This window comes from Lepus europaeus, chromosome 21 (assembly GCF_033115175.1).
Source record: "Lepus europaeus isolate LE1 chromosome 21, mLepTim1.pri, whole genome shotgun sequence".
Classification (NCBI taxonomy): domain Eukaryota; kingdom Metazoa; phylum Chordata; class Mammalia; order Lagomorpha; family Leporidae; genus Lepus; species Lepus europaeus.
This window is the reverse complement of record NC_084847.1, coordinates 3848923-3871378: the sequence shown is the minus strand read 5'-3', so window position 1 is coordinate 3871378 and position 22456 is coordinate 3848923. Positions and strand designations below refer to the sequence as shown.

The 22456-nt window shown below is 62.1% G+C and overlaps 2 protein-coding genes across 2 annotated transcripts; both read left to right on the top strand.

Annotated features, from left to right (window-relative positions):
• Positions 1–3774: 3774 nt before the first annotated feature.
• On the top strand, positions 3775–10440 carry C21H16orf89 (chromosome 21 C16orf89 homolog). The gene is made up of 8 exons (XM_062180482.1): positions 3775–3982; positions 5153–5302; positions 6017–6167; positions 6650–6767; positions 7321–7456; positions 8047–8151; positions 9045–9131; positions 10150–10440. Exons 1-8 carry the CDS (start codon positions 3775–3777, stop codon positions 10281–10283), a joined length of 1089 nt encoding a protein of 362 aa, XP_062036466.1. The 3' UTR covers positions 10284–10440.
• A 1547-nt stretch (positions 10441–11987) lies between these two features.
• NAGPA (N-acetylglucosamine-1-phosphodiester alpha-N-acetylglucosaminidase) lies at positions 11988–17721 on the top strand. The gene is made up of 10 exons (XM_062180483.1): positions 11988–12096; positions 12189–12644; positions 13393–13532; positions 14144–14252; positions 14857–14985; positions 15402–15607; positions 15690–15737; positions 16202–16303; positions 16389–16449; positions 16982–17721. The coding sequence occupies exons 1-10, from the start codon at positions 12011–12013 to the stop codon at positions 17190–17192; spliced, it is 1548 nt and encodes a 515-aa protein (XP_062036467.1). The 5' UTR covers positions 11988–12010; the 3' UTR covers positions 17193–17721.
• The last annotated feature ends 4735 nt before the right edge of the window (positions 17722–22456 follow it).

The following is a 22456-nucleotide window of genomic DNA, read 5'->3' as shown; positions in this document are numbered from 1 at the left end:
TCCTGCCAAAGGTCCTGCGAGATCACAGTGTGAGCTGCGAGGGGTTGGGCTGGGGCTGCGGGGAGAGAGCTTGGGGGAGTGGGGAGAGCTCAGGCTGAGGGCTGGACTTTTCACACAGTGGGGTGTCCAGCAGGCCAGGCGGGCGGGGCTGGTCAAGGCAGGTGGGGCTGCATTAGAAATCGGGGCCAGCTTGCTGTTGTGTAGGTCAGAGGTCAGCGTGGACCTGAGGCGTTTTGTCCTTGCTCCATCACTAGCCTGCACACACAGGGCACTCTGCGAAGCCACCCCGCTGCCCACCCCTGCCCATAGCCCCAGCACGGGTGGCGCCACCCACCCCCGGGGGGCACCCTCCTCCCCTGGGCTTCTCCTCCCCCCAGCGCTGTCCACCCGCAGTGACAGGAAGGAGCTGGGAACCGCGACCTCAGCCTGGAGGTCCTGAGTCTTCTGCTGCACCTTGCACAGGGCGTGCCTGGTCCACTGGCCACCCTCACTTGTCCCGGGGAGAAACACTTCCGGCCTCGGAGGGCACCTCCTGGCCTGAGAGAGAGACGGCCAGGCATGAAGGAGGGAGAAACTGAGAGCAGAGCTGTGCTCGGGGAGACCTGGTGAGAGAAGGCCTTGGCGTCCCCCCCTCCCCCCCGGGAGAGAGGCCAGCGGTGTGGCCCGCAGGGGGGCCACAGAGTGGGCCAGTCCGGCTGTGCTGCCTTCCCTCAAGGAATTTGGTGGCTCCCTTCCAGGGTGAGGACTCCCCCGGGCCTCTGCCCTGCCACCTGCTGTGTGACAAAGGTCACACTAAGGCCCTCAGGTGGTTAAGTGCCCACTTCAAGGCGCCACGATGATTGACAGAAGTATTGGCAAAGACAGGTTTCGCCTGGGACGTGGGGGAGGCAAGAGCAGATCTGACTCAGCACCCAAACTTGTGACACGTGTGCAGCAGTGGATTCCCCTGGGGGTGCCAGAGGCGTTCACCTGTGTCGCAGGGGTGGCTGGGGTGCGGCCCAGCCACCTGGCAGATGACCCAGCTCGTTCCCGAGGATTTTCCGAAGGGAACTGAAAGCAGGTTTTCAGGCAAACCTTGTGATCAAATGCCCACAGCAGCACCGTTCTCACATGTCCATCAGTGCACGAACCCACAGACAAGATGCAGCCTGTCCACACAGCACGAGAAAGAATACGGGCCTGCCACACGCTACAGCACGGATGACCTGCAGGACATGGGAAAGAAGCCAGGCTGTGTGACTGTCCATGTGCAGTGTCCGTCTGTGGGGACAGGAAGTAGGGCGGCCAGCGGCTGGGGAGTGGGCGCTCCCGAGTCACCCGTTTGTTTGGGGTGATGATGGTGTGCTAGGAGCGGTGGGTGCACAAACTTCATGCATACACGCAGCAAAACCGTGTGTTCTTCAAGGGGGGACTTTACAGTGCATGGTCACCTCTCGAGAGAGCTGCTCCCTTATCAATCCTTCAGACGTAAATTTCTAAAAGCATTTGGGAGGGAGTGAGCAGTACTGGAGTGAGAAGGTCGAGAGCCTGGAGCCTGTGCACAAGGAGCAGCGTGCGTGGTGGTGTTCCTGCAGATTTGTCACCCCTTAGCCGAAGCTCCTGGGCCGGGTGTGTTTCTGAGTTCAGAGTGCGTGGATTTTCTGGAGAGAACGTGTTACCCATAGACATCCCAGTCCTGGCAACATCTAAGACAGCAGCCGGAAACCCAGCACTAACATTTCTGCAGGGAAATGGGTGCGTGCTCACCCTGAGTGCAAACGTCACCGCCGCAGGAGAGCTCGGGCTCAGACAGGACACCTGGTGCATTACAGCATAAAAAAGGATGGCAGAGGGGCCGGCGCTATGGTGCGGTGGGTAAAAGCCATGGCCTGCCGGCACACCAGGTTCTAGTCCCGGTTGGGGCACCAGATTCTATCCCGGTTGCCCCTCTTCCAGGCCAGCTCTCTGCTATGGCCCGGGAAGGCAGTGGAGGATGGCCCAAGCCCTTGGGCCCTGCACCCTCATGGGAGACCAGGAGAAGCACCTGGCTCCTGGCTTCGGATCAGCGAGATGCTCCTGCCGCAGCGGCCATTAGAGGGTGAACCAACAGCAAAAAGGAAGACCTTTCTCTCTGTCTCTTTCTCTCTCAGTATCCACTCTGCCTGTAAAAAAAAAAAAAAAAAAAAAAAAAAGTTCATCAGGTTTCCATTAAAGGTCTGGAAAATCTTAAAAAAAAAAAAAAAAAAGCCATGGCCTGCAGTGCCAGTGTCTCGCATGGGCACCAGTTCAAGTCCTAGCTGCTCTCCTTCCAATCCAGCTCCCTACTAATGTGCCTGGGAAAGCAGCAGAGGACGGCCCAAGTCCCTGGGCCCTTGCACCCACGTGGGAGACCGAGAAGAAGCTCTTGGCTCCTGACTTCAGATTGGTCAAGTCCTGGCTGGGCCATTGTGTTTGGTGAGTGAACCAGTGGATGGAAGATCTCTTTGTCTGTCTCTCTGTATCTCTGACTTTCAAATAAATAAAATAAATCTTTTTAAAAAAAATGGAAAAGTTTTAGAACTCAGAAATGAAAAGTAATCCAACAACCCACACACACAAAAGGGGGTAAAAGGGAAGAAGAAAAATCAGCAAAGAAAAACTAGCCCAAGAGCCTGGCTGTGTTCAAGGGAGGATGTGTGTTGCCCTTGATTTCTCAACAATGTTGCAGTGGATTCGTTTCTTTCTTTCTTTTCTTTTCTTTTTTTTTTCTTTTTTTTTCTTTCTTTCTTTTTTTTTTTTTTTTTTTTTTTTTTGGACAGGCAGGGTGGACAGTGAGAGAGAGAAACAGAGAGAAAGGTCTTCCTTTGCCGTTGGTTCACCCTCCAATGGCCGCCGCGGCTGGTGTGCTGCGGCCAGCGCACCGCGCTGATCCGAAGGCAGGAGCCAGGTGCTTATCCTGGTCTCTCATGGGGTGCAGGGCCCAAGGACTTGGGCCATCCTCCACTGCACTCCCTGGCCACAGCAGAGAGCTGGCCTGGAAGAGGGGCAACCGGGACAGAATCCGGTGACCTGACCGGCACTAGAACCCAGTGTGCCGGCGCCGCAAGGCGGAGGATTAGCCTAGTGAGCTGCAGCACTGGCCGTGGATTCGTTTCTGAGAGGAGCAAGAGGTGCGGAGTCACCACACAGACCCCGGGAGTCAGGTGAAAGCAGGCTTGAGGGGAGCAGCCCACAGACTCGTTTATTACAGTCGGAACTACATCTTATATAGCCAAGACCAGCCAATCTGGTCCAGGGGCGGTCTATGCCCCAACCAATCACAGCCTGTTGCCAGGCAGGCTCCATTGCCAGGTGGGTTTCAAAGCCATTCCTGAGTAACTGACACTCGCTTGCCAGTGGCCACCCTGGCATGGCCTTCTCATTCCACTACATTTCCCCCTTTTCGTTTATTTTTGAGCAACGGGAGGCATGATTCTTGGCCACACCATTGTTGACCCCGTTTCCATGTGGTCTCCGGGGATTTTCAGACAGCGCTGTCTGGGCTGAGCCTGAAGCCGCTGTGTGAGTGACAGCATCGCATGGATCAGGTCCGCTGCTTGAAACCCACAGACAAGTGTCATAAACACAAATGAGCAAAAGAAATCACTTTACTTTTTGCCGGGAGCGGTCTGCCCAGGCCACCACACCCCTACCCTCAGCTGCTGGGACAGCCCTGCCTGCAGGGGGCGGGGCAGGGGGAGGAGGCGGGAGGAGGGTGTGCAGGTGCCACCCGGCCGGCTGGCCCTGCAGGGTGCTACAAGGTGTGAGTGGCCAGCCATGGCCAGGTGGGGGCTGCTGCTGCTGCTCTTGCTGTCGGCCCTGCAGCCGCTGTGGCCTTCTGCACTGCCCCCGCCAGGCACCGCAGCGGGCAAAGCTGCCGTCGCGGGCCTGATCCTGTCTGCACTGGAGAGAGCCACCGTCTTCCTGGAGAAGCGACTGCCGGAGATCAACCTGGACGGCGTGGTGGGGTTCCGGGTGCTGGCAGGTGGGTGAGGCCTGGGGCCCCTGGGGAAGCCGTTCTCAGCTCTGCCACCTCCCAGCATGGGAGTGGCCTGCCTCCCTGTCGAGGGCTCACTCTTGCTGTGTGTCTGGGACCCACAGGCTGTACTGCAGTCTGAGAAACAGGAAGGTGGCATGGGAAAGCTTGGGAAACTTCTTTCTGGGGAGGAATTGATGTACCTGACAGTCTCTCGGGGAGGCCCTAGTAATGGGGTTCAGGCCAGGGGCCACCCCCTCCAGGAAGGAGGCCCACATGATCTGGGACCTACTCCCGCTTCTCTTGCTTCTATCCAAAGCCTCCTGAAGGTCCTGAGAAAACAGCCGAGTGTTTATTTGGCTTTGGGAGACATAAGATCTGTGAGCAGGGAGGTGGCGAGTGGCCAAGGCAAGCACCGTGTGGGTGTGGCCTGAGCTCTCCCCACACTCCACCTGACCGATTTGGCAAAGGCCTTGGGCTGGGAGTCAGCTCAGGATCCGGCTGACCCCAGCCCCCTCCCAGAAGTCTCCTCTCTGCCTCTCCACTGTGGGTTTCTTTCCACCCAGGGCTCCTGAGCAGGAGGCGGGACCTGGGGGACAATCCCTCCTCCAGCATGAGGCCTCTCTGTGACCTGCCCACTGTTGGAGAGCCCCAGGGTCCCACCCCTCCCCTTCAGGCCAGGACTGGAATGGCTCAAGAGGCAGCCTCGGGGTGTCCTTCCCTGGGTCCCGCAGGCATCAGCAGCGATCACCATCAGCCAGGGCCGCCCTCCGCAAAGCCACAACAGTGTGCAACCTGCTCAGCCGTGCACAGCAGTCCACCCTGCCGTCGGAATCCTTCCCTCATTTTCCCTCGTGGGCAGGAGGTCTCCTTAATTAATGCTAATGATTAAACTTCGTTAAGAGCCCACTTTCCTCATTTAATCCTTACCACTCCACCTCTGAGCAGTAAGGACCACTGCTTTCCCCATTGCACAGAGGAGCGAGAGAGACGGCAGGAAGGTGACTGACTCTGCTCCCCCGTAAGAAGGTGTGAGAGTCAGGCTTGGAGGCCAGGAGGACCGCCAGGAATGCGGCTGACCCTCCTCGCTGCACTCGCAAACCCATCACTTCCGGTGAGCTCAGTCTCCCCTGCCCGCAGCGTGTCCCCTGGGAAGTGAGCCGCTCTGCTCTCTTCCAGTGCAGCTCAAAGGCGTCCAGGAGGAGTGGGCCCAGGACCCTCCACTGCAGCCGCTGGGCCTGCGCGCGGGGAAGCTGGTGGAGAAGCTGGAGGCCCTGCTCCCCAGATCCCTTCACTACCTCCAGCTGAGTGACCCCCAGTACCTACGAGGTAAGGGGTCAGCGTGTGGCCGGGTGTGCTGGGTAGCCCTGTGTGGGCCCCACCAACCTGTGGTCAGGTGGGCACGGAGCCATCGCCGCCACCACCTGGAGCAAGCCACAGACTGCCCTCCCCATACACACAGAGCCGACAGGAGGCGGGCAGCGCGTCTCCCCTCTGCTCAGCTCACACCCAGGCCAGACACCTACCCCCCCGACAGGAGGAGAGGGGCAGGGCTGTCACAGAGGGTGGGATTTCTGGAAGGCAAGCAGACTTTGCCTGGCAAGCATTAGTGTTGTGCCGGCGTCTCTTCTGTGCCCTGCCTCTTCCCACGGGCCTTGAGTGACTCCTCAAAGTCCCTGCCCCGTGAGCCTGGTGGAGGGGCAGGGGGCATGGGGGTGCCCAGCCCCACGGCTGCTATGGCACTGGCTCCCAGGCTCACATAAGAGGCCGGGGTGGGTAGATGGTGGCCAGTCCACACTCCAGCAGCAGCCCAGCTGCACCCAGGCCAGGTCCCTGACACCTGCAGATGTCCCCGGGCTGGCTCTGTTTTGTCAGAGCTCCATCCCCAGCCTAACCTAAGAGGGCAGATCCAGTCAAAGCCCAAGCCCATCCCAACAGCGTGGCCACTGGCTGGGGCGAGCGAGGTCTGCGTGGGGCGGGGGAGTTGGGGAAGGGGACTGGCAGGCAGGGGCTGGGCACACACACCCCTCTCCTCCCTGCCAGAGTTCCGGCTGGCCGTCCAGCCCGGGTTTTGGAAGCTGCCCCACACGTGGACCCGCACCAACGCCTCCCTGGTGTACAGCGCGTGGGAGCCCCAGGACTTGTTCTCGGAGGGCAGCAGCGACCGGTGCCTGGTGCAGCTGCTGGGCACTGGGTGGGCCCCCGGCTTCCCCACTCCTCAGTCGCCCCACTGTCCAGCCCTCCCCCGCCCCACTGCCCCAGCCCTGAGCAGAGCTTTGCAGCCTCCGTGTCTCCTGTTGCCCCAGCACACCTCCAGCTGAGCCCACCTCAGGGGCGGCGCTCTGGGTCCTCCTGGAGCCGCAGATCATGTCCGTCTGCTTTACGGTTCTGTCTCCCGAGGCCGTGGCTCCGGGATGGCAGGCCGAACCCAGCGTCTTATCCTCCTACCATGCGGCAGGGAGAGGGACCAGGACCTGGTGGTCAGGGCATTTGGGGGCCTCTGGGGTCTCCCCCAGCCCAGGACAGCCCCAGCCTGCCTCCCTGTGCTGGGGTGCCAGCTTTAGCAAGTCAACACACAGGACACCTGTGTTTGCCTCGGCACCCCCTGTGCCCAGCTGGGAGCCTCGCCGGGGCGGGGCTGGGGCCCCTCTCAGAGCCCGTGCCCTCTTCCCCCAGGACGGACGGCGCCCCGCCCTGCAGGCTCTCGGACTCATGTAGGACCCTCATGACAAGGCTGGGCTGCTGGGGCTACTGCCTGTCCCACCAGATGCTCTTCTTCCTCTGGGCCCGGATGGTGAGCGAGCCGGCCGTGGGGGAGGGGCCGTGGGGGAGGGGCTGGAGGCTCTCCGGTTGCTTGTTTGTTTAAAGGCGGGGAGGGAGGGTCTCCTGAGTCCTGCTTGCACAGTGCTCCCTGGTGGCCGTGGGGCAGGAGGTGAGGCGTGCTGGGTCAGGTCTGGCGGAGGGGGTCCCGTGTGGGAGAGATGAGTCGTTTCTATCCCAGTGGCCGCGTCTTAGCTGCACTCTCCAGCTCACAGTGTTCAGACCGCCAGGATGTTGTGCTCAGAGGCTGTCCTAACCACGGATGTGCCTGCCGGCACAGGTTTCACCCCAGTTAAACAGAAACTTAAACCACCACCGCCCGCTCCCGGCCTTGGGCGTCAGAGTGCTGGCTGCCTGGGTCTGGAGCCGCTCCCTTCTGCAGAAGTGCACTGCCCTGTGCACACCGGGAATCCCCACCTCCAGCACCGGAAGGAAAACCTGGCAGGGAGGGGCGGGGAGGTGAAGGAGGCGAGAACCGCCCAGCACTGCCCTGCCCCGGCATGAGCGTTGGGGGTTTGTCGCCCCAGATGGGCTGCACGGATGGGCCATTCCACCACAGCCAGCACTACCTCAGCGTCCTCTGTGCCAACATGATGGACGTGAACCGGAGGATTGAGGCCATCGGATACGCCTTCCCGGCCCAGGACCTCTTCCTGGAAAACAGTGAGCCTGCGTCCTGACCTCTGGACAAAGCAGCAGGGCTTCCGCGAGGGGGACACACACACGCACACAGGGAGGCTGCCAGATTAAACAAACAAGAACACAGGATGCACCGTTAAATTTGAACTTTACATAAGCTGCGAACCAGCTAGTAGGATAAGTATATCCCAAATACTACATGGGATATACTTATACTACAAACTGCCATTTGCTGTTTATCAGAAACCCAGAAATAGCTGGACACCCTGTATTTTGCCTGGCGCTGTGTGATTGCTTATGGCTGACTGAGGGACGGAGCCCTGGACAGACTGACTGGCTAGCAGACTGGCAAAAAGACCCTCAAAGCCTTAGAGACGCAGAGCTCCCAGGTGGCCACTCCTGGCCTGGAGATCCAAATCCTCCACTGACCTTGACTTCTGAGCACCATGAGGGACACCCTCTGGGGGTCGCAGGCCACAGGCGGAGGGGGCCTGGGTCGCTAAGGCACAGCCCTGGCTGCCCGCCTCCTGGTGTTGCTGAGCCCCCACAGGAGGAGGGGTGGGGGGTGGGCCCGGGGGACAGGACTGCAGAGGGTCCACTGTGTTCCCTTGCAGTCATGTTCTGCGGGCTGGCCGGCTTCTCCGACTTCTACAAGCGCCGGTGGCTGGAGGCCATTGTCAGCTGGCAGAGGCCGCAGGAAGGGTGCTTCGGGAAGCCAGGTGAGGCAGCTGCCCCACCCCCACCCCTAGGCTGGGGGCTGGGGGAGGATGTACTGGTGGTAGGGGCACGGAGGGAGGGAGATCTGTAGCACGCCTGTGCATGCGTGCGCACACGCACACACAGCTTGAAAGTGGGTTCGGAGCCACACGTCTGCAGGTCCTTGCCTGCACCTGAGTTCGACCCGTTTTTTTCAGTGTTTCCTGGGTACCCACTAATGCACCCTGCACTGGCGAGACTTGGGGGAGCCAGGGCCTAGGGGAAAGAGGCAGAAACCAGTTGAACAAAGCAGGAAGTGAGGGCATTCCGAGAGGTGATGGGGCTGTGGAGGAGGCAGTGGACTGAGAGGCACTGGGCAGGTTCTGAAGGCGGAGTGGTCAGGGAAGGCCTGGTGACAAGGAGCAGAGGCCACGCCCCTTCCAGCCACATGGGGGACGTCACTTCAGCTCTCTGAGCCCCGAGTCCCCGTCTGGAAACAAATGAGCGCAACAGTGACCCTGAGCCATGAGAGCAGGACGTGGCATGGCCAGTGCCCGGAGTCCTGGAGTCGGGGAGGAACTTGGTCTCAGAGCTGCAGAAGCCTTGTGGCAAGAGTACCTCCTTTCACAGCCGAGTGTACGGGAGGGAGCGTCTCGGGCTCCCAGACCTATGGAGCGGGGCAGGTAGGGTGGGGCTGTGGACGGCAGCCCAGGAGGTTCTAACGCCGCCACTGGAGGCTGGGGACCTCCATCTGAGGATCCCTCAACCGATGACGAAGCCAGAGCTGCGGAGGGGAGCGGGAGGAGACCTCGGGAACAGCTCCATGTTCAGCGGAAGACGGGAGTTGTGTGTGGGGGAGGGGCCAGGTTCAGGGAGGACGTCTCCAAGCCCCTCCCGACCTGGCGCTGTCTCCCAGCTGCTACAGGTGAGGCTGTGCCCAGAGCACCCCAATCCCCACAGCGCCTCCTGCAAAGAGTGAAGAGGCAGGAAAAGGAATTCACAGGTAAGGCAAAGGCTGGAGCCAGGACCCAGCCCTGGGGCCGTGTCCACTCCCTCTCTCCTGGACACAGCGGCTGTCCATGGAGCGAAGGCCGCTAGCGTCTCTGAGGGGCCTGGGCAACAGGGCCTTGGTGTCTGGGTGGGTGGGCGCCTCTGATCCTTACCTCGAAGAAGCTGATCCAGGGGTCCAGAGATAACTCTGAGTAAGGAAACCCAGACGTTTCTCTGCAAGGCGGGACAGTCTCAGAGGTAATCCTGGGTCACATCTCCCCAGGGAAGCAGACCTTGCACCGGGAACTTCAACAGCAGGAATTGAATACAGGGAACTTGCCTGCAACGTGCAGGGAGAGCTGACAGCCGCAAAGCTATCACGGAGGCTGGGGAAAACGGTGGGAAAGGGTGGTGGCGGCAGGCCCTGCGCAGGCTGGACATGGAGAAGACAGAGGGAAGAGGGGAGAAACTCGCTGACGTCTCCCTCACTCTGCCTGTGCTTCCTCCTGGCCAAACTTCTGCCCTGGCTAGCTGACCAGATGGGATGGAGGGGCCTATGAGGTGGCCATCAGGAAACGCACTGAGGCGTTCACCAGGGCCGGGGAGCTTGGCTGCACTGCCCGAGCCTTAGCCTGCCTGTCTCAGAAGGGCTCGTGTCGGGCGGGAGACAGGATTCAGCGTGTGCAGCTTGATGAGGCCCCAGAGCCAGGGCAGCAGGCCTGGGCGGGGGATGAGCTGCATGGGATGTGGCCCTGGGGTGGGGGTGGGAGAGGGGGAAGGGGACACTGGGGCACAAATGGCACCACAGGGCCCTCCCCTGGGACAGGACACGGCAGCCGGGCATGTGAGGCACCTGGGAGCCGGTGAGACCTCTCTTGGAGGAAGCAGGAGCCATGGGCAGCGACACCCCCAGAAGCTGGTCGGTGCAGCCGCGTGTGCTCCCCGGGCCTGGCAGGCCAACGGGGTGATGTGCTGAGTGGCGCAAGGTGCCCGTCACCCGCACTCACCCGAAGGGGTGCCTTTCTCTGCAGATGGCTGCCTCGCCCACCAGACAACCACTGCCGTGGCTGCCCTGGGGGGCTTTCTCTACATCCTGGCAGAAAACCCTGTGGAAGACGGAGCCCCGCCACCCCGAGCAGCACCTGAGCCCACTGTCCACAGATGAGCAGCCTCTGTGAGGCCTCTTCCTCGGGCCCCAGGGGCCTGGGTCACTTCCTGTTGGGACAGAGATGAGCAGCAGCCCAGACCCCCACCTGAGGTTGCCCGGAAGCTGAGTGAGCAGGGCCAGGGAGGGTGTGGCTGGGGGGCCCCAGGCCGAGCAGGTAAATACACCCACAGCACCACTGGGGTCGAGTCCAGTCTCGTTTCTGCGCCCTAAGGACACCTTGGATGACCTCCAGGGCTCTGTCTGGAGTCTCCAGGCCCCGGGATTCCACGCCTGCATCCATGCTCTGGGGCCACAGCCCAGGGAGGTTCGAGGACAACAGGTATTTATGTAACAGCTCACGGTCCCAGGTGCTAGGAAGTCCCAGAGTGTGCCGTGCCACGGCGTGGCAGGGGTGGGCACCAGGAGGCAGAGGGAGGGCAAGGGGGCTTAAACTCCCCGCCCCCAGGACAAACCCACTCCCACAGTCACAGCAGACCTCGTCATCTCTTAAAGTCCCACTTGGTGACACTGTTACAACGGCGATTAAACTATCCCGGTCAGCTCCTGGGACAATGGCGGAACACCTGATACCGGAGCTGTGCCCCGCCCAGGCTCACATGATCACGGGCACACCCCAGGGACCCGGAGGCCTCCCACCAGGCCACCTCTCTCTCCCTGTGACTGGACCGGATCTCCCTCCCAGTACCATTAACGGTGATGTCGGGAATCTGATGCGGAGCCCACGGTGACCCAGCACCGGCAGTCTCGGCACAGCGTGCCGTGACGGGGTCCATCTGCAACAGGCAGCGTGGCAAAGGGGTTGGTGGTGGGGGCCGGTGCTGCAGCCGCCTGCACCCACGTCCCAGCCCTGTGTCCTTGAGCAAGCTCAGCGACTTCCTGCGACTCAGCGTGCTCGTTGGCAAAACTGGGATGTGCGTCACAGTGCCCGGGGGTTAGAACTGTCTGCAGGCCAGATACTGTGTGGCCTGGGGGCACAGGGAGGGGCAGCCTCCCAGCGTCTCCCCCATAGCTTACAGCCCTTCCCTGTGTCCGACCCCAGCAAGAAGACCTTCCGGTGTGGTCTGCTACACTGGGGACAAACAGGCTGCGTGCAGGCAGCCGACACACCCAGACCCAGGGTAGCAGCCCAGCCACAAACCAGACCTCGGGCAGGAAGCTTAACAGTATGCTCATTTGGGCCATGCAGCTGGTGTAGTTCAGCAAGGCAGTATTTCTAACTACACACCAGATGATATGGCATCCCCACACCATATCTCTAGATATAATGCGATGACCCCCGAAGCCAGCTGATCCCGGACACTGCCCGCGAGGCCAGGCCTCAAGAACATTCCAGAAGGACGCGCCGAACGCTGGCTCCGCGCTCGGAGCCGCCTGAGATCCTGCACCCGCGCGGGGCTGGGTCCTACACACCACGGAGCCGACCCGTGACGGGTCGGAGACGCAGAGGGGCCGACACGTGCCCAGGCCCGGGGAGCCGCAAGGCCCGGGGCGCGGGCAGCCGCTCCGCAGGACGTGTGTGTGACTCAGGGCCCACGTGAACCAGGCCGGTCCTGCTGCTCTTGCGACTTCCTAAAGTTTTAAGTTACGTCAGAGAAAAAAAAGTCCTCTCACTCCGCCGGCCCCGCGTCTCCCGCACCAAGAACCGAGGCCACAGGGAACCCAGCGCACCGCCACCGCCCGAGTCACGTGGGGCGAGGCCACGTGACCCGCGGCCCGGGCCCAACATGGCGGCCTCCACGGGTCGCTGGCTTCTCCTCCTGCTCGTGCTGCCCGGGCTGCCAGGGGGTGCGTCCGACGGCCTCGGCTCGGGGTGAGTGCAGGGCCGGGAGGTGTCGCGCACGCGGCGGGGTCCCCCCGACACCGGCCCGGCGCCCCGAGCTCACGGCCGCCCGCTGCCCGCAGGCCCTCCCGCGACGACGACCTGCTGCTGCCCTACCCGCGCGCGCGCACGCGCTCCCCCCGGGACTGCGCGCGGGAGCGCTCCGGCCGCGGTGATCACGAGAGCTGGCCCCCGCCCGCCGCGACCCCCGCCGCCGCAGGCCCGGCCGTGCGCAGCTTCGTGTCACACTTCGCGGGGCGCGCGGTCTCCGGCCACCTGACGCGGGTCCCCGCGCCCCTGCGCGCCTTCTCGGTGCTGGAGCCCGGCGGGCCCGGCGGCTGCGCGGCGAGGCGCCGCGCCACCGTGGAGCAGACGGCGCGGGCGGCCGGCTGCCGCGCGGCGCAGAACGGCGGCTTCTTCCGCATGAGCACCGGCGAGTGCCTGGGGAACGCGGTGAGCGACGGGCGGCGGGTGAGCAGCTCCCAGGGTCTGCAGAACGCGCAGTTCGGGATCCGCCGCGACGGGACCCTGGTCACCGGGTGAGGAGGAGGGCGCCCCGGCCGCCGGCTGTGCAGGGCAGAGGGCCCGAGGGTAGGGCCGGGGCCGCGCCTCCAGGTCCCAGCCGCCTGTCAGGAATGCTTGCCCCACAAGGTCACTGCCCGCTTGGCTGGTGGCAGGCCCTCCGCCTCGCTAGAACAACAAACAAAGCTAGGCAAACGATGTCGATGTCGTTGGGCTGTGTGCCTGCAGCAAAGCAGCGGGCACGGTGAACTCACCGCCCCTAGGGCGCGGATTCCAGGGAGGGTGACCCGACCGGCCCCAGAAAGTGACTTGAAGTTTCATCGGCCAAGGTCAGAGCTGGAGGAAGAGCACTAAGTTTTGTGGGAACAGCGAGTGCCTAGGGTCGGGGTGCCTGCAGGCCTGGGGTGCGAAAGAGCCAGGTGTCCCAGGAGGGCAAGACCATCCTTTAAATTCTCTCGTTATTTACAAGGTTCTTCTGACCCTGGATGGGGAGGGGATTCTGGCTGGGAGGGGCTGGAGTAGAAGCAAGGAGGCCTTGACAGGTGTCAGGTGGGTGTAGTTTCCCTGGTGTCCGTCCTGGGGCCTGGCTCTGCCAACAGGCTGCAGGGTAGAATCACACAGCAGGTGCACCCAGGCCCAGGTCCCTGCAGGTTCCCGGGGCTGGAGGAGCAATGTAGAAACCAGGCTGGGGGGAGGGAGGAAAGAGCCCCTCTACTTCCGGCTACCCCTGCTGGAGAGTGAGCCACCCACCTTACCCGGGGGCAGGTACCTGACTGAGGAGGAGGTGCAGGACCCGGAGAATCCGTTTGTACAGCTGGTGTCCGGGGTCGTGTGGCTGATCCGCAACGGGAGCATCTACATCAACGAGAGCCAGGCCGCGGAGTGCGATGGGACCCAGGAGACAGGTGCAGGGCGTGGGGCACAGGGCGGGGCCGGGGTGGGGGAGGGCAGCCCCAGGGTGCTTCGGGGGTGGGGGAGGACAACCCCAGGGTGCTTCGGGGGTGGGGGAGGACAGCTCCAGGGTGCTTCGGGGGTGGGGGAGGGTAGCTCCAGGGTGCTTCACCGAGCAGCTGCCTGGCGCTCAGCACTGTGTGGGTCCTGGGAATCCGTGACGATGAGACAGTGTTGAGGAAGGGCACAGATGGGGACGGGAGCTGTGGACGCAGGAGGGTGCAGAGTGTGCTTGGGCCGGAAGCCTCAGAATCAGGATACAGGCGCAGGCTGTTTTAAACCGGGTAGTCAGGGAAGGCCTCACTGAGGAGGTGGCCTGAGGCCAGAAAGCAGCAGGCCATGGCAAGAGAAAAGAGGAAGCCGGCGTGGGGGCGACCAGGAGGTCGTGTGTGTGTGTGTGTGTGTGTGTGTGACAGCTTCCACTTGCAGGCTGGTGCCACCTGGTCTCCAGAGAGGAGGCAGGGGACCAGCGAGGAGGCCGTCGCGTGCGTGTGGCCTGGCCAGGGGCTGGAAGTCGGGGGTGGAGCCCAAGAGACCCGGGCTCAGCCAGCTTGCTTCTCTTTAGGTTCCTTCAGCAAATTTGTGAACGTGATGTCCGCCAGGACAGCCCTGGGCCATGACCGGCAGGGGCAGCTGGTGCTGTTCCACGCGGATGGCCAGACGGAGCAGCGCGGGTGAGTGCTGGCCCCGGGGCCCCAGGCCTGGCCGAGTCCTTGTGGCAGTGAGCGAGAAACAGACCTTGGATCTGTTCCCAGCCTGGCTGAGTGACTGGGCCTGGCCTCTCTCTCTCTCGGGGGGGGGGGGGGGGGTACCTTGCTGTTGCTATGTAACAGAGGAGCTCCAATGCAGCGGCTGCCAGCAGTGCCCTTTGCTGCATCTGCTTCCGTGGGTGAGGAATCTGGGAATGCCAGTGGGAATGGTCCCCTCCTGGGAATCCCAGGACCACATCCTGGTGGGCTTGGGCGGTGCCGGTATGACCTCGGGGCGAGAGTCCCCTGGCTTCCGTGTAGGACTGAGGTTCCCGCTCAGCTCCTTAGCTACCTCTCGGGGCTCCTGTGACTGCCCTGGGCCCTCTCACACAGCCCTGCACATCGTGCTCCCTTGTGGGCACCTGTGCCACATCACACGCGTAGCTGTGATCACGCCTACTCTTGGCTTTCGGGGCAGAGGATGGGATATCTTGGGGGGAGGCATTTAGAAATGTAGCACCACCCACCACTGAGAGTCAGATGAGCTGAAGCAAGGCTGCCCACACTGAGCCGTGCCGCTGTCTTGCAGAGTCAACCTGTGGGACGTGGCGGAGTTCCTGCTGAAACAGGACGTGGTCAACGCCATCAACCTGGATGGAGGCGGCTCTGCCACGTTTGTGCTCGACGGGGCCTTGGCCAATTACCCGTCAGATCACTGGTAAGCACACAGTGTGTCCCCCCCCCCCCCCATGAGGGCCATGTCCGGGTCTGTTCCCCCTCACCCCCGCTGTCGCATTCTTCCTGTGTGGACCACCCGCTGTGTGTCCAGCCCTGGGCACTCAAGAGTGGGTAGAAAGAGCTGCAGTCTTTGTTGTGAGTGTGCCTGTGAATGAGGGCCAGTGGGTCAGGAAGGACCCCCCCCCCCCCGAGAATCATGGATCAAGAAGTGGGCTCTGAAGAATGCAGATATGGGTCATGGAGGGTGGGAGGGACTCCAGGCAGTGGGCACAAAGCTCCTGGGGTGAGAGCCATGATGGAGAGCGAGAGGCTGGGGAGAGGCAGCTCCTGGGGACTCCAGTGGGAAGTGGGCGTGGCCGGTCAGTGGCCTCTCCTCACGCGCCACACCCCCTGCAGCCAGGACAGCATGTGGCGCTGTCCCCGCCACGTGTCGACTGTGGTGTGTGTGCACGAGCCCCGCTGCCAGCCGCCGGACTGCAGCGGCCACGGGACCTGTGTGGATGGGCGCTGCCAGTGCACGGGCCTCTTCTGGCGGGGCCCCGCCTGCAGCCAGCTGGACTGCGGCCCCTCCAACTGTAGCCAGCACGGGCTCTGCACCGAGAGTGAGTAGGGGCCTGGGGCGGAGCTCCCGACCTCCCAGCCCTGCCTGGGCCCTCACCCGGCCTCCTTGCTCTTGTCCTGCAGCTGGCTGCCGCTGCGATGCTGGCTGGACTGGGTCCAACTGCAGTGAAGGTGAGGGCCGCAGGCCGTCCTCAGCTCCCTTCTCACCCACTGCCCTCGGCCTGCCTGCCGCCGTGGACGCCGCTGTGGTCCCTCTCACCTCCTGTGTCAGGTGTCCACCTTTTGGGTGGCCACAGTCAGAAATGAAGGTGTCGGTGGGGCCAGGGTCCCTCCAGAAGATCCGGGGAAACCCCTTCCCTGCTGCTCTGGTGCTCCTGGCTTGGGGCTGCGTCCTTCCCCCCGTGTCCCTGTGTGGGCCCATCTCCCTCTCTGTTCTTGTAGGGACCCAGGTCATCTGGCCCTGGGCCCCGCCCTGAATCCTGGTGCTGGTGTCTTGAGACCTTTAGTTACCTCTGCAAAGGCATTGTTTCCTGTCAAGGTCACATCTGGGAGTGGACCTTGGGGGCACAGGAGTCAGGGGGCTTCTCCCCAGCCAGGCTCTGTGTGCACCTGGGCCACTTGTCTCCTCTCTACAGAGTGTCCCCTTGGCTGGTACGGGCCCGGCTGCCAGAGGCCTTGCCGGTGTGAGCACCAGTGTCCCTGCGACCCGCAGACTGGCAACTGCAGCGTCTCCCCAGGTACTGGTCCCGCCTAAGGCCGGGGGCAGGGCTGGGGCGGGCGGGGTTCTCCCCTGCCTCTGCAGCCTGTGCTGCTGTCTTGCAGGGAAGCAGTGTCTGTGGCCGGCCGAGGCCACCCTGCGGGCAGAACTCTCCTTTTTCACCGGGTAGGTGCCGCTGTGCGAGCCGGGTCCCCTCCCCCGAGGACTAAGCAAGGCTGGGAAGTGGCAGCTGACCTGGAGACTTTTGTGTGGTGTCAGCATGGGACAGCCCCAGCTGATTCCTGGGGCCACCTGGTAGTCCCAGGAAATCCCTAGAAGGGAATACCTGGGCCTCGCCCCTGCTGGCACCTGCCTTAGGGAAGAGGAGACCTTGTCCCCTGCTCTGAAGCGGAGCCCAGCCTCTGCGGCGGCAGTCCCGGCGGGCAGGGTGCAAGCCGAGGCCACACGGTTTCCAGAGATTTTAAATGCGTCAGCAACATCGAAAATCAGTGACACTCACATAAAAACCTTTTAGTGGCTTCTCGAGATATCAGAGGGGGTCCCACACAGCGATGGTCCCTGTTGCTCCAGGAAGGGCCACCGTGTGGCCCAGCACCCCCCATGCACCTGTGACTCTGCCCCTGTTCTGGGCAAAGGGAGGAAAGTCCCTCCTGTGCCGCCCCCGCCCCCACCAAAATCGAGCTTCTCCCCTGCGCAGGACCACCTGGCTGGCCCTGACCCTGGCCCTGGCCTTCCTGCTGCTGGTCAGTGCCGCGGCCAACGTGTCCTTCCTCCTGGGCTCGAGGGCGGAGAGGAACCGGCATCTGGACGGGGACTACGTGTACCACCCACTGCAGGAGATGAACGGGGAGCTCCTGGCTGCCGAGAAGGAGCCGCCTGGGGATGCCCACGGCCCCTTCAAGGACTGAGCCTGGCCAACCTCGCTGATGGCCTGTCCACAGGGCTCGCGCCCACGCAGCCCAGCGTCTTCAGGGGAGGCTCCAGGGCCACTGCCGTGCGCCATCTGGGTGGCCTTGGCCCCAGCAGCACCTGCGCCTCAGCCCCTGCCTGGCCCCGGCCCCTCGCCGCCCACTTGCTGGGCTACTTGCAGCCCTGGCGATGCCGCGCCCCAGAGGGAGCCTCTGCCTGCTTCCTTGCCTGCCTGTGTTTGCCGCCAGGCGTCTGCCGTGCCGAGAGATGGAAACCGTGAGGGAATCATGACAGAAGGCTGGATCCCAGCCGGCCCCTGGACAAGGAAAGGGCCCAGGCTGTGCGTCCCAGGAGCCTCCCCTCCCCAGCTAATCGCTGCAGCCAGTTCCTGCTTCCTGTCCCAGGAAGCGTCTGTGGAGAAGGGACGGGTCAGGGGACGAAGTGACCATGTTTACAGATCTTCTATTTTGCTGTCCTGCTGCCGAGAGATGTTTTCTATCACTTGAGTAAATGGGCATAAGAAGCGGAGCCGCAGGTGGCGTCTGTGTCCTCCCTCACCCAGTTCGGCTCTCCCAGGATGGAGCAGGGGGTCCGTGTTTAACCTGTTCGCAGGTGAAAAACCCGCAGCCTGCCGGCCCAGCCCCTAGGTGTCCTTCGTGGAATCCAGCGCGCCACAGGCTCGGTGTGCAGGGGTACGGGGCTCAGTGTGCAGGGGCACGGGGCTCGGCGTGCAGGGGCACGGGGCTCGGCGTGCAGGGGCACGGGGCTCGGCGTGCAGGGGTACGGGGCTCGGCGTGCAGGGGCACGGGGCTCGGTGTGCAGGGGTACGGGGCTCGGTGTGCAGGGGCACGGGGCTCGGTGTGCAGGGGTACGGGGCTCGGTGTGCAGGGGTACGGGGCTCGTTCCCACGTGGCGCCTGCTGCTCCCAGGCTGCGTGCTCTTGGAGTTTAGTTTACACACGTTTGAAGTCCCGGGGCTTAACAGGAGCTCCAGATCTCTGGTTTCTGTTTAGAGAGAGCTCAGCGGCTGTGGTGTCACCCAGGCCAGGGCTTGGTGGAGCCCAGGAGCAGCAGTCGCCTCCAGCCTAGCCACCCACACCCCAGCCCCACCTGCCTGTGGGAGGCACCAGCCCGGTGACTGCAGGATTTGTCACTCGTGGTCGTCAAAGGACCAGGAAGTGCCTGCGGCTCACTCTACTCAGAGCTTGGTGGGAGGGAGCAAGGGGGAGTGGCCCACCCTCTGCCAGAGTACTGCAAAAATTAGCAGAAAGTGAAACTGGAAGATGAGGGGTTTGTTGTTTCACTTTTGAAAGGCAGAAGGAGAAAAGGAAAGACACAGATCTCCCACCTACCAGCTCACTCCTCAGCCAAAGCCGAGCCAGGCTGGAGCCAGGAGCTGGCAGCCCTGTGTAGGTCTCCCACCTAGGTGGCAGGGACCTGAGTACTTGAGCCATCGCTCACCACCTCCCGGGGTCCACATCAGCAGGGAGCTGGGACTGGGAGTGGAGCCAGGACCCAAACCCAGCCACTCTGATATGGGATGCAGGCGTCCCAAGTGGTGTCCTGACCATTAGGGCCAAGCACCTGCTAAGTTTATTTTTTTTGTAAAACAAAATAGTTTGTTGAAATTTGCCTAAAAAGGGTCTTTAAAAATTATGAAATGCATTTTACAAAAAAACACTGTGCAAAGTGATCAGAATCTTTTTTTCTGAAGCATTATTTTTACTTATTATTCATTTATTTGAGAGTCAGAAACAGAGAACTTCCGTCTGCGGCTTTATCTCCAAGCCCAGAAGAGCCAGGGCCGAAGCCAGGAGCTGGGAACTCCATCCAGGTCCCGTCCTGAGTGGCAGAGCCCTAAGTACTTGAGCAGTCGGCACCACCTTCCTTTCAGGGTCGCATCAGCAGGAGGCTGGAGTCCAGCCCACGTACTCTGATACAGGCCTTGGGCATCTTTTTTTATTTTTTAAAGATTTTTTTTTAATGTATTTGAAAGGCAGAGTTACAGAGGAGGGAGAGAGAGAGGTATCTTCCAACTGCTGTTTCATTCCCCAAGTGGCTGCAATGGCCGAGGCTGGGCAGGCTGAAATCAGGAACCCAGAGGTTCTTCCTGGTCTCCCATGCGGGTGCAGGGGCCCAAGCACTTGGGCCATCTGCTGCTGCTTTTCCAGGTGCATCAGCAGGGAGCTGGATCGGAAATGGAGCAGCCGGGACTTGAACTGGCGCCTATATGGGATGTGGACATCGCAGGCTTCGGCTTAATCTGCTATGCCACAGCACCAGCTTTGACCTTGGGCATCTTAACCACTAGGGCCAAAAGCCCACACCTGCATTTATCCTTTACTTCCATCTTATGCCCCAAACGTGGCACAGCCATAGTAGTTATCCATCCTTACCTAACCAACCGCTGCAAAACCTAGCAGCTTAAAACCACGTCAGTCTCGTGAAAAACAGTATTTACTGCTTGTGACTCTGGGGTCAGCTGGGTGATTCTGCCACTCTGGGCTGGGATCTGCCTGTGCCACCAGCTACTGGGCCAGCTGCTCTGGGACAGCAGCAGCTCGGCTCCACTCGGCGTCTCCTCCTCCAAGATGCTGGCTGAGGCCTGGGCCGGTGGACAAGGTCCCGGGAAAAAGCCAAGTTCCGAGCTGCAAGGCCGCAGCTGGGAACGAGTGTGACCTTATATCCTGTGCTTTGTGTCCCATCAAGCAGCTCACCAGGCCAGCCCCCTGAGACGTGACAAAGTTGGGTCCCCGAGAGTCAGCTTCACTGTTCTAAGAGCAGTTAGTTCCCCAGTCTGGCTGGAGGTCAGAGCGTAGCCTAGAAGGTTCTACAGCTGTGAACTTGACCCTGTCCCTGACCCACGGAATCAGAACGACAGAGGTTGGGCAGGTCCTGGCATCTACAAGGGGTATCCCGAAGGGGTCTGAGGCAGTGGCCTCAGTGAAGGCTGTCCTGATAGGACCCTGGCCTGAAAGCTCCAACCTCGGAGGGGGTGTCACTGTACTAGGCTGTGCTTGGCTGGAAACATGGGAGCGCTGTGTGCCGGCTCAGCTGAGCCCAGGCCAAAGGGGGCACACAGCAGTGCCAGTAGGGCCCCTGGCTAAGTGACTCAGATGTGCCGTGAGTCCTTCTTGTGAAACATTTTTTAAATTTGTCATGGGGACAGCCCAGTGCCTTCAGAAGCAGAAGCTGAGAGAAGGGTGTGAGAGCAAGTGTTCTATGGGGAGGTGACCCCAGGCAGGACAGGGAAGACAGCCGCCCACCCAGGGCACGACATCGAGCACATCCAGCCTGTAGACAGCAGGGGCTCAGTGCCGCTGGGGACAAGAGTGCAAGACCTACTGTGCACCCGGCTTGTCCCGCTGGAGGGTGTCAGTCAGCCAGCACTCGACCACCATGGGGCTCGTGGGCTGCACCTGCAGATTAGTGCCCTGGTTCTTCCAGCCTGCCCTACACAAGGCCCAGGGTGCCCCGGCAGCCAGAGGCCAGCATCAGGGAGGAAGCAGTGGCAGCCCCTGCCTCTCGAAGCCCTCGGCGATCGTGAGTGCCCGAGAGCCTGGTCGTGCTGCCCTCGTGTGCTCCCTCTCTCCTGTCCTCCATCCAGGTGGCCTGGCAGGCTTCCTTCCCACCAGGTTCCAGAGAATGGGCTGGGGGCGGGGCTCAGACTGGGGCAGGCCTCAGTCCGGGGACAGCCGTCACAGCCCACTCTGGAAACTGTGCGGAAAGCAGAGGTAAGAGAGGACTGCTGGGACTGTGGGCTTCCATGGTGTGGACCACTGGGGTGGGGGGCGCATCAGCTCTCCTCCAGCGTGAAGATGGAGAGACGTGGATAGAGTCAGCATGGAGGAGCTGGAGTGAGGACGTGGGTCAGGCCCCTGGATTCAGCTGCATCAAGCCCCAGTGTTTGCTTGAAGCAGTCTGCCAGGGGTCTGGGGGTGTGAGATTCCAGTACCTAATTTTGGTTGTGGTGAGGACACTAATGATACAAATACACAAGAGCCAAGTGCAGGTGAGCCCGTCAGGGATATGCATGGTTGTGGCAGTGCCAGGGCCCCTCCCTGTCCTGGTAGTGATCTGGACCCCAGCATAGGCACAGTCTGTGGACTGGAAGTACCCGCAGCCTGGCCTCGAGACCCGAGCATTCCATGCAGGGGGCAGTCACTGAGGTGGCACGGCCAGCTGCTGGGGCTCTGTGTGGGGTTCTGGCATTGGGGTCGACAGGTGGGCACTGAAGGGACAGGAGGGGAAATGGCCTCCCTGGGAGCCACGCCCAGCTCCTGCCTTCCAGGCCCTGCTCAAAGGCTTCTGCAGCTGCCAGCGTCACTCCTCCAGGTCGTCTGCACCCAGGAGGAGGAAATGGGCCACAAGGGAGCCCTGGGCGTGTTTGCCCTCTCTGGCGCAGGCCTCAGGAGGCCTCCAGGGAGGCACCACGGCCCAGACAGACGTCAACAGGGACCCCAATGCAGGCCTGGCCCTGCCCTCGCCCGCTCAGGAATTGTCTTCCTCCCCAGGGCTGTTCCTTCTCGGCCCCGCCTCAGGAGAAACCCACGGTGCACAAGTGAATACATGGTGTGGGGGTGGGAGGGGGCCGTCTCCCCAGTGGGATCAGATGTGGAAGGCAGGGCTGGGTGGAAGACCCAGAAGCTGGGTGGGATGGTCGCCCCAATGCCACCACACACAGGAGCCATACCTGCTGGCCTCTGGTTCCAACTGCGGGGGCCTCAGAGGCCCCAGACCTGTGTGGCAGCCAGCACCCTGCTCCGTGTGCCGAGAGAGCTCCCGGGGGGCCGCAGTGCCCTGGCCCTGGTCCCTCACACCCTGTGGCGTCAGGACTTGGCTGTCCTTGGACCTGGAGCTTCAGGGCACCAGGTTCCCAGAAGTAGGAAAAATGGCCTGTAGGGCGCTCACTGCCACCTGGACACCTGGCAGGTGGACTCCAGGAGGCCACCCCCAAGATTCCGATTCCAATTGGCCCTGGCAAGTGGTCGCTGACACCCTGTGTGTCTCCTACTGTGTGCACATGGAATGGGTTAAGTAATGTCCCCCCAAAACTCACATCCCCTCAGAACCCCAGAACACGGCCTTCTTAGGAAGTACGAGCTCAGGATGCCAGCACGCTGGGTTTACGGTGAGTGGGTCCCGGTCAGAGGAGACTCGCAGTGGGGGAAGCTTGTGGAAATGGAACCCTGAGACTGCAGCGACGTGGCTACCAGCCAAGGGGCGCCTGGAGCTGCCGGGAAGGATCCCGCAGACGGAGCCCG